The sequence below is a fragment of the Simochromis diagramma genome, unplaced genomic scaffold (genome assembly GCF_900408965.1).
Source record: "Simochromis diagramma unplaced genomic scaffold, fSimDia1.1 OVJJ01000649.1, whole genome shotgun sequence".
Classification (NCBI taxonomy): Eukaryota; Metazoa; Chordata; class Actinopteri; order Cichliformes; family Cichlidae; genus Simochromis; species Simochromis diagramma.
The window spans coordinates 693,820-705,550 of NW_024387444.1; the positions used below are offsets into that span (position 1 = coordinate 693,820).

The window sequence follows — 11,731 nt, forward strand, 5'->3', positions numbered from 1 at the left end:
TAGTTTTTTTTCTCTATTCTTTTTACATTAATGACTTCTACCATTCTGTTTGACCAAATTGTCCCTTACTTTTTTTTTTTTATAGGAAGTCCATGAAATTCTGAAAGAATATGAACTGAAGTACTGCTTTGTGGACCGCAACAAAGGAACAGGTAAAACTCAACTCTAACCTGACATACACACAAAGTCACACTTGTGTACTTGTGCTATTGAAGATCCTAACCAACTTAGGCTACGTTCACACTGCAGGCGAAAGTGCATCAAATACGATTTTTTTTTGACCCTATGCCACCCATATCCGATCATGCTATGACAGTGTGAAAGGCACAAATCCAATATTTTCAAATCCGATCTGAGTCACTCTCGTATGTGGTACTGAATCCGATACATATCCGATGTTTTAGAAAGTGACTGCTGTTTGAACGGTCATGTCGCATTAAATCCGTCTTTTACGTCACTGACACAAGACAGACGCCAATTATCAGCACCGGAGAAGCGCCCGATAAGACATTGCGAACGCTTCCTGGCCATCCAGTGTGGATGTCAGTGAAACTGTTGGGAAGACAGCGTTGGAGAAACGTGAACATTTTATTTGTACTGTATAATCTGCAGATTCTGACAGAAATCTGCAACTATCCTTTGAAGCACCGCTCCTCTAAAACAGCAATAAGGATAATTATTAGGTTATCTACATTTTTATGTAAATAACAAAATAACTTAAAGCAAAAATTGGGAAACGTAAAGTCCGAAGTCTTTATATTAAGGGCCATCAGTCAAACAATATTGTTTGCTCTGGGTCCAAACAGAGCGCCTTGTGTGTGACGTCTTCTTTTGCGCATGCGAGCCGCTTTGAGCGTTCACACTAGAGCGCGTTTGCTGTCGCATTTTATTTTTAGTGTGAACAAGCAGACAAAAAAAATCAGATTTGATCAAAAAATCGGAATTGAGCATTAAGACCTGCAGTGTGAACGTAGCCTTAGTTATCCCCTAATAATAACCACCCCAACTCAATGCTTAACTCTAACCTGTCCCTTAACTGCTATTTCAGGATGTAATGGGTGACGAAATTGTCCTGTGGCTGAAATTGTAAATGTTCATGTAAATGTACATGTACCCTAAACACACAGCTATCCCATATCTGTCACGGGTAAATCTGTATTTATAGTTAGAATATACAACAGATGTGAGTACACCCCAGTGCATTATCACCAAAATATCAAATTTTGAAACTTGTATCACCTGTCACAGTGTAACTTTAACACTTGCAAGTTCATTTCTAGAGTGTGTATTCTTGTGTAAAATGAAAAATTTATAGTTTAGATATACTTTTAAAAAATGACATGATCTCATTTCATCTGTCAATAAGATTTGAATATATAATTTGTTTCAACATCTCACATGTCCTTTATTCTGTTGACTGAGTCAGTATTTTTTTTTCTGGAGAGATCTCGCTACTTTTCAGAGATCTTGGGTGTGTGTTGCTCTTGGTTTCACTTAAAAATACCTCAAAGGTGTTTGATTGGATTCAAGCCAGGCGAGATATTTTTCCAGGTCAGAGTTCTTACCTTCAGTCTTCTCTGACTGTGTCATTGTGTTTTGAATCGTTATCTTGCTGGAACATTCTTCTTCTGCCAGAATTGTGGAGACTGGAAACCATCTTGTCAGATAGTATTTTGGTATATCCACAGACATTCACGCCGCCATCTATAAATGTCATCTACCCAACACCTTTTGCACTCAAGCAGCCCATGTCATTGCAAACCTACCTCTGTGCCTCACTATTGTGACTGTTTTTCACTATTGTAGTCCTGACCAAATTTATGCCAAAAATCCTGGACAAGTGTATCTTGGTCTCAGTGTGCTCCCATTGTCTTCTCAGTACCCAACAGGCTTCTTTTTATTTCTTAGAAAACATTAATCCTTTGGTTTTGTGCCAGAGAACCTGGGTTTCTTTTTTGAATGCCATCCCTAGTGTCTGGCTTTATTCACAGTCCTTGGAACTGTCACAAAAAGTTCACTGATATCGGCTGATAACCTACATGCGAAGTCTACAGCGCTCGCCATCTGTATTCCACAACTAGATTGTACATTACAGTATTTATAGCATCATGATAGGACGACGTCAATGCAGCAGCCCTGTTTAGTTGTACTTTGAGTTATTCCCTGACTATTGATTGTTAAACAATCATTTGTCTGGAAAGCCTTTTCCATATGAGCCGTGGAGTTTGCACATTCTCCTTGTGCCTTGCATGGATTCTCCCCAGGTAGTTTCTGCTTCTTCCTACACTTCAAACAAATGCTTGTTAGATTGAGCTGTGATTATAAACTGGCCATAGGTGTGAATGGGAGCATCAGTGATTGTGTCTCTCTGTGTTAGCCCTGTGATAGCTCTGGCAACCTGTCCAGGGTGTACCCCAGTGAGAGCTGTGATAGGCACCAACCCTCCCTGCAGTCAAGAACATTCATGGATGTCTGATTTCAGCAACTGAACTAACTAGTTCTGTTTCACAGGTTTACGTGTGTGTGTGTGTGTGTGTGTGTGTGTGTGTGTGTGTGTGTGTGTGTGTGTGTGTGTTAAACTTGAAAACAAGCTTGGGGATTGTCCATAGATTAGTTGCTATTACTATCATTCAGTTAATGATTTGGGGTTTTTATGTTCAAAACTGTTATTTTACCAAGTATTAACTGATTAAACCTCAACCACTACATGTCTAACTTAACCAAATTATTATATATTTCTTGCATATGTTAGCAGTTTCTATCACAATTCAAATTCCTCCTGCTGTTTTAAAGCTGAGCTTCTGTAATGACAATTTTCCACATTAAGTCCTCATAAGTCAGGAAATATGAGAGGACCTTCAAATACACACACACACACACACACACACACACACACACACACACACACACACACACACACACACACACACACACACACACACACACGACCCTCTGCCCTTAGAGTGTGTCCCTTTCCAGGGAAATCTTCCATAGTGGCTATATTTAGTCGCAGCAGTCAGCCAAGCACCTGAAACAAAACACTTTTGGAAAGTCGAGCGGAGCTGTAAACAGCTGAGATATCAAAGCACCAGCCTGTCCAAAAGGTTAATGGTGTTTCAGAGCAAATGAGAGCCTGATGAAACACAGGCTCTCATCGGACCAGCGGCCACTGCACTGTACTAATTAGGCCGCTGCGGTAGTGTTAGGCACTGATGAGGTGGGAGGAGCGGAATAAGAATTAAGCATCAGAGGCTGTTTTAGGTAAAGTTTAAGTTTTCTTAAAAAACACAGTGATGTTACCAGTGGCAACCATGTCCTTCCTGCCCCCCCATTTTCCTTCTTTCTCTCTCTGCCGTTCCTTCTGTCACACTGCCGCCTGCCATTCTCATGGTCTGTGTTTTCCATTAACCCAACACTTTCACCCTTCCTCCTTTTTCTCTTCTCCGTCTCTTTCTCCTTCACTGAAGCACCACTCAGTTTTATTTCAAGAGCTTACTGCAGTAATTTCACAACATAATGTGGGAACTTTTTGTTGTATCAATATTGCATTAGCTGATTGAATTAAGATGTTTTCAGGAGCATTAACACACAGCCTCACAGAGCTCTGCTGAGGGCCTCAGGTGAAAGTAAGGTTGCAAGCTTTGTTTTTTCCTCAACATCTTTTCCCAGGTAATATTGTCATCAATTTTTATTAAGCACTCAACAGTGCTACATTGCAGAAAAGGTGTGGCAGGTGAGGAGGTTGCTCCAAGGCAGGAGCAGGAGCAAGGAGTTTTTCTCAAGACATTATTTTTCCTGTGTTAGCTTTGTTTTAGCTTGAAGCTGGTCAAAAAAGTGTGGTTTGCTTTTTTTTAATTCGTCAGAGAAGCGGGATTTCTGTAGTGACTGAGTGAACGTGTGGTGAAATTCACATTGTGATACATTTAGATATTAGTATGTGAGAACAAAGGCTCGCTGTATTTCCATTGCTGCTTCTAATGTTTTTCAAATTTGAGCCTTTTCTCCCTAAACTTTAAAGAAAAAATGGCACATATGAAGCACCTAATAGTATATCACATGTCATTTTTAGCTCATTGGCCAAAGGAGTCTGAGCTACTATGTCACTGATGTTCTTGTACATCATATTTGGATAGGTCAGTTTGTGATGTGGGTCAGAGCAGCAGTCTCCTTGAAAGTTCAATCTTTGCATTTCTGACACTGCCTGAATTTTTCCAGCCGGTTGTTTTCTATGTACCAGGGATCTTTAGTGGACGTCCCACTGTGGGGTTGTCTGTTCAGTGAAACACAAAAATGGTAGCGTAAGTTTGTTAGTGGAAGAAGGTTTGTAGTGTGACCTATCGGTTGTATATTAATATTCCCATTCATGAGCAGTTTCATTTGTATTTCTGTTTAAATGTGCTCTATCTTTCGTGTAGGTTTTATCTTCTTAAGCTATTCTGTGTTGTCATATTTATGTCATTGAGCATTTATGCTTTGTTTTTTGAAGAGGCACCCGGACTCGTTAACTACGAAGCCGTGCTGTTGTAATAGATGCCATATCCAGTTTAGCATTTTCTTGCTGAAATATGCATCGTGCATGTACTGTTTAGCACTTATGGTCCCTTTCCACATGTGCAAGCTGGCGCTTCCTTAGGAACTTATCCACTTACTGACCATCAGAGATGCAGGCTTTTGAACTGAGCGCTGATAACAGGCTGGACGGTCTCTCTCCTCTTTAGTTCAGATGATGGGTTGTTAATGTTTTCCATTTGGATTCATATGTCCACAGAACAGTTTTCCACTTTAAATGAGGTTTGGCCCATTTTGGTGATGTTTCTGAATCATGTTCACATATGGCTTGTTCTGTGAATAATCTGCTTTAACCTGCATGAGAGAAGCATGTCTGTTTTTAATTCAGCGTACACAAAGATTTCTCTTTTTGCAGAACATTATTTGGACATTTTTCCATGATTTGTAGATGCTAATTTAAGATGAAGCCCAGCCAGTCTACCTCTCTAAGATGCTCTTTACATGTTACTGAACTGTTGTCACTTTACCTAATTAGTTGCAAAATCTTCTTCCAGCTGTTTCCTTTTAGGACTATTTACTTTTCCAACCTTTTGTTGCCCCTGTTCAAATCTTTTTGACACGTGCCGTATACTGCCATGATATTAAAAATAAGTCATGAAATAGTCAGATGTCTTAATTTAAACATTTGATATGCTTTGTGTTTTCTGTTGTGAATAGAATATAAGTCAATGAGGTCTGCAAATCGTTGCATTCTGTTTTTATTTACATTTTTGCACAATGTCCCAAGATTTTATGGAACTGGGGATGTTCTCAGATTATAACTTGGACATTAGGCCTAACCACTGTTAGTCATGAAACCAATGAATCTCTTGTAAATGTTTTCTTTTTCATTCCCTGAGTCGTGCTGAGCCTGGCTGTTGGTGTGTCTTTGTGTTTCGTGTTGTAGTAGACAAGCCTCCACAGCTTAAACCTTGTTATTCTGCCCATTAACTCTGTAATCTTATTGAAATAAGTACAAATGGGGTTGTTGTAGGTGGACTGCAGCCTCAGCAGACAGGCTAGAAAATGCTTCCTGAGCTGGTGTTAGTGTGTCCGTGCGTGTTCAGTTAGAGGTGTGGAGGATTGATTTCAAGCCGCTGTAGCATTTACCCGGTGTGTGTGTGTGTGTGTGTGAGAGAGAGTGTGTGTGTGTGTGTGTCTGAGTGTGTGTGCTGAAGGACTGAATATTTTGCTGTGATCCATGTAACTCCCTGGCTTGTCGCCTTGTCACTTAAGCTGAACGCACACGTCCATTTAGCTCCTGTAGTTTTGTGCTTGGTGTGCGCATGCTTTTGCGGTGACGCACTGTTTACATGTCTGCATATGTTTAGTGTGTGTCATAACAAATGGACTGCTGTGTTTTATAGTGAGAGTAATGTTGGTCTTGCGTGTATCTGTTTTTGTGTTTTGGTTGCTCAGACTTGCCAGCCATTTGGATCAGTTTTCATGGCAGCTGGATAACATCACACCAACCGAGTGTTTACAGTCTGACTCACCCTCTCCTTCCTCTCGCTCTCTCTTTTGCTCCCTTCCCTGTGTCTCTCTTTCACCTACGCTCTCTCCAATCTCACAGCTTAGAAAGAATAACAAGATTTTGCTCCTCTTTTCTTTCTTTTTTTCTGTGCTGCAGTGGTTGATGATGTCAAGGCGAAAGGGAGGAAATGTCACAAAGTTAAGGTTCAAGTTCTGAATCCCCGCACTCTTAGTGACACGCGGTAGTGTATACATTATAGTTTCATCAGCTTTCAGTTGAGAGAGGATCGTAAACTCATCAGCAGTTTGGATCTGTAGAAACCAAAAATGTAACTGCAGCTGAAAGTATAACAAAGATACTCACTGTTGTTGATTTTTACTTTCATGCCTCTCATAAGGCCTCTGCATGTGTGCGCGTGTGTCTTTACTGTCTCTTTATGGGAATGAAACTTGTAGAGCTCAGGTGCAGCCCTCATTTTCCGACAGCCCGAATCCTCCTATCGTTGGTCAGACAATATATTTTGATGTTGAGGGTTTTACATGCCAACAACTTATTATGTACTTGGTATAAGTTGTTAATAGCATTTTAATCAAAGGCAAAGGTTAAAATATCATTAGTACAGTCTAAATATCTAGAGAGCAAATCAATATGCTTTCAGATGTGTGGCTACATGTTGGTGACCTTTTCCTAGATTCTGGCTCCACTGACAGGTGAGTCATGACTGGTAATCGGCGTGGACTGGTGACCAGTCCAGGGCCTACCCTGCCTCTTGCCTTTTGACACGTGACTCCAGCCATGCTACAATCCTGATTTGAGAAGCTGAGTAAGGAACTGGATAGATGGATCTTATATTCAGTTGTATTTTCATGTTAAAAATGTAAATGTGTTATGTGATTGCCAATATAAAATAGGGTTCTTGGAACTGGATTTTACAAGCTGATAACCACTTTGCATGAGGAGACACGTAAGTGGTAATAGACTCAGTATTATCTATGTAATGTTGTAGACTTTGAGGAAATTAGTCAGTGACCTGTGTTCACTCTCTATTTAAGATAGAAAACCATTAAAATAATGAAAAAAACACAAAATTGAAAAAACAAATTACATCTCATGAGAGTCCACTGTACAGATGAAGGGCTCCTGTGGGTGAATCATTGTGGCAGCTTCCTTGCTAGTTCAGTATTTTATTATTTTGGCTTGCAAAAAAAACAAAAAAAAAACAAAAAAAAAAATAACTATACATCTATATATTTGAAAGGGTACTCAGAATGACATTTACAGTAGTTAAAAGAATATAGACAGAAATAATGTGCTTACTTTCCAACTGAAATTACTGAAATAATGATTTTAAAATAAATATTTTTGATGAGTGTAGTGCTGTACTTTGGAGACGGACTGAAGGTGAGGGGGTGATGGACCTCACCCCAACGGGTCGCAGCAGATGGCCCCGCCCCTCCCTGAGCCTGGTTCTGCTGGAGGTTTCTTCCTGTTAAAAGGGAGTTTTTCCTTCCCACTGTCGCCAAAGTGCTTTCTCATAGGGGGTCACATGATTGTTGGGTTTTTCTCTGTATGTATTATTGTAGGGTCTACCTTACAATGTAAAGCGCCTTGAGGCGACGGTTGTTGAGATTTGGCGATATATAAATAAAACTGAATTGAATTGAAGGTGCACGCTATAATCAGTCTTGGCTCCTGCTGGTCCTGAGTCAAGACCAGCCAGGCTAAGTAATCTGTTCATCTATCTTGAGGGACGAGGAGGGTGGTCCTTGTGTGATGCTTTTTATCAAGTTTGAACTGGACCTCCTGAAGAATTTACTTTGATCAAAGAGATTTGTTTGAATATTTTAACAGAGAAAATATTGAGCCCTAATGCAAATTTCATTACACTTTAATACTGAACACAGCAGTTATCACTCAAATTAGCTTAAAATAGGAAACGGGCTTTATATTGGTTTCATGAATGTTTCTGCTGTTGATATCATTACCCTTGGCTCTTTAATAAACACGCCATGAAATATTAATCACACAAAGGAAACTGTCGTTTCCTTTGTTAACCTCGTTTTTTCTTTCGTAAAGGTCTGCGTCACCACATAAATGAATCTTAATTAAACAATGTCTTTCCCAGTGTGGGAAAACATTTCTGCTCTCTTTCACAATGGTCCTCTCAAATACACAAAGTTACTATGTTATTAAATGACAAAACCTCATTTGCGCAAAACAATGAGCAAAAACCACAAGCAAAAGCAAAACAGTCGCTATCCAGGAACTGGGAAGCAGAGATGACTCACTCACCAAGGTTACAGCCACATTCAGACCTCTCTACAAAGAACATGTTGCATAGACGTTTGTCCTCCAGGTCATCCCTGGTCCGTAGTCATTTCTATCTCCAGACATCAATTTTGGTATTTAAAAGACCTATAAGGCTCAGACACAGCTGTCAAGAAAGTAAAGAAAAAAACCATGTATGTCCCCGGGAGAACAGAAAATGGCTGTGTAGGAATTTCAATAATTGGTGTGAAATACAGACTTATTCCCCGAGGTGAGTGTATCAAATATGCAGGCTCAAATACACTATCAAGTGTGCACAGGACTCAAATAATTTTCACTACCAGGATGGTCTCTGGGGAGTGTGAGAGCCTGTTGATTTTATATGTGTGTGCTTTGTTGAGAGCCAATCCTTGCGTCATTTTAGAAGACGCAGAGATTCGGTTTTTATTTCATTTTCACTTTAGATACAGTATGTGTGCCCGAAGTGACCCAATTAATGTACAACACTGTGCAAACATTTTAGGCACTAAAAGAAAGTTTTAAAAAAGGAAAACCACACACAGCTCTATCCCAACACACATTAAGTGTATTTGTTTGGTATTTAGCTGGTAGATTTCAAGCCTAGAGAGCTGGAGACACGATGGCCGGCTTGTCATTCCTATGATATACTTCAATGAAAATGGAAATCCGCCTTGTGGGCACATGGGCAGTTAGTTGATTTTAATGTAATGTGTGTGTGTGTGTGTGTGTGTGTGTGTGTGTGTGTGTGTGTGTGTGTGTGTGTGTGTGTGTGTGTGTGTGCGCGTGCGCGTGCGTGCGTGTGCAGTTGGCAGGCGTGCAGCTTTCGCACTCACCGTTTGTTGAAGAAATTTACATCACTCCTACGTGGTCCACTTCCACAATCCTCTTTATTTGGAAAAGCTTGTGCGGACTTGCCATCGTTTCTATTATGTAACAAAACACACAGGTGCTAGACTACCTGTCATAAAAACAAGAAAATACAAATATTTTACAAGTCTGTTAAAAAAAACATTTCAAACTATTTGTTTTTATATCCAAATTTGAGTCATAAATATATTAAGAATATTAATAACATTTAACCACTAAAACTATTTTTTCTGTTTATCAGTGCAGGTAAATAACTGCAACTGTAACTTCTTTCTTTTTTTGTTAAAATAGTACATTTGAAAGTTCATGGATAGCAGTAATTATATTTCCATTAAAAACATTGTTGATTTGATTTTTTTAAATGACTAATATTATTAATTTAGGTAAGTTGTAGGTGGACCCTTACATTGGGTGGCGGTCGAGCAAATTTGTTAAGCATTGGATAGGACATACGCACCTTTAACGGGCGTGCACTGTAGATTATATAAAGATTAACTCTTTGTGGATCTATCTTTAGATCTACTAAATAGACATATTTCCCAGCCTTTGTTTCAGTTTCATTTCTTATGGTATAACAACAGAGATTGCTTTTACAAACCAGTGGTCCTCAGCTTTATGAGGTGTTTTTGTTACTGCTTGTGTGTTAGCCTCTGTTAGCTCCTCCCCTGACCTCTGTTGTAATTGAAAAGTGCTGCTTGGAACAACTTTGGCATGCATCTGTACCTCATGACCATATCAGTTCACTGAGCCAGCCTCCACTGTTGGACTTATTAGGCCATACTGATGAGAGTGTTTATGTCAGCGTGTCCTGCAGTACACGTACGTGTGTGTGTGTGTGTGTGTGTGTGTGTGTGTGTGTGTGTGTGTGTGTGTGTGTGTGTGTGTGTGTGTGTGTGTGTGTGTATCTCGGTGTCTCCATTTGTGGTTTTGTTGTTGCTTCAGCTCCTTGGCTAATGATTCCCCCCTTAAACACCCACCTGTAACATTGTTACTTACTCCCTGCCCTTCCTCTCGTGCTCTCCTTATTTTCCTACTTATTACAGTGGAGATATTCCATTAAAAAAGTCTCTAATCCTCTCACATCCTTTGATCTTTGTTGCTTTCCCACATCTTGCTGCCTTCAGCCTCTCCATCTGTCCCTCTTTCTCTTATTTTCTTTCCTTACAGCCTCTCCTCACCATTAGCAAATTGGAGGCACTTTACCGGCAGCTTGTTAGCTGGCCCATGGTCTGCATTTTAAAAGTTAAGCCTCCATTATTATCAGCCTCGGTGCCTACATTACTATCTGGTGGGATCGCCAGCGCTTGATAAAATCTCATCAAAGCAGATTATGAGCTGGCTGCAAATTTGGCACATTCGAACTGCAGCTCATTTGGTGTTTAATTTAAATGGTGGGCTTCGCGTCCCGAATGCCACGGCTCACCTGTTGCCAGAGGCTTTCTCGATAAATGATGATGTGTTTATCGCTAAATTGGCCTGTCCACTGTCCCTGCTTAATTTGAATGCATTGCTCCGTTGCTCGAACAAAACAGTGTGAGCAAATTCCACGCAGATTTGTGGCCCGGCGACCTTTGTCATCTTTTTGAGTCAGTCTTTGATTAACTGCATCTACACGTGCATTTCTAAGGCCTAAAGAAATGATTTGTGTCATTGCTGTTAATACACTGTTTATTATTTATATTGACAATTAATTTGAGATCACACAGACTGGATGGGAAAAAAAGCTTCTCAATATTGTCCCTCGAGAGAGGGACAATTATTATGGTTCCAGATATAATTACAATTTCAGGTCAGGAAGACTTTTGGCCATACTTTAATTTCTTTTCACTAAATATGGAAAACGCTTTGAGGCTTGTCTTAGTTTGGTTTCAGGTCTCTGCTGCTAAAACTTAACTCAGCTCTGATGTGAAACTTCAGCCAGAGAGTGAAAATGGCAGAGAGGCAGGTCTGTACACATTTACATACGCACCCATTGACAAATGGGGTGAGGCTTTAAACAGCCTGTTAGAAATCTGAAGGCATCAATCCGTCCATCCAACACACCATCCAGAGTAAGCCCGTCGCTTTCACGTGATGCCGCCGATCCTGAGGTATGTGTACTGATGCGGCAGCGCTGCGGAACCAGGGCTGTTGGAAAACAATAGTGAGGGTTATCCAGGGAATCCCTGTCTTTCAGTGGAGGCTTTTGTCCTCGTTGTTGCACTGATGAAGACAGCACATGCTGGCAAAAAGCTCATTGGCCTATTGCTGCTCTGACAGTATGCATGTGTGACAGCATGGACGAAATACCAAAATGCATAGGCCAAGGGATGTACTCAGTAACTTGTCCTGCAGCAGTAGCAGCAGTCGTTGCTCTTTTTTCGATGTCGCTGCCATTAAAACGCTCAGCAAGCTTTTCCTTGTCCTTTTTTTGTCAGTGTTTACATCCATAATCTGTTCTCTTCCCTTTTATTTGTCTCCATTCCTCCAAGAGATTAATATCTCTGACTTGTGTTGCTGGTGGTTTGTGTGGTTTGGTAATGGTGTTGCTGAATGGAAAGTTGATTAGCTTGG

At 40.3% G+C, this 11,731-nt stretch overlaps 1 protein-coding gene across 1 annotated transcript in view; it reads left to right on the forward strand.

Annotated features, from left to right (window-relative positions):
• Positions 1-11,731, forward strand: part of raver2 (ribonucleoprotein, PTB-binding 2) — a 97,978-nt gene that overhangs the window by 22,380 nt on the left and 63,867 nt on the right. Inside the window, exon 2 of the mRNA XM_040013547.1 lies at positions 86-152. Coding sequence (XP_039869481.1) covers positions 86-152 — 67 coding nt within the window. The remainder of the gene's footprint in view (positions 1-85; positions 153-11,731) is intronic.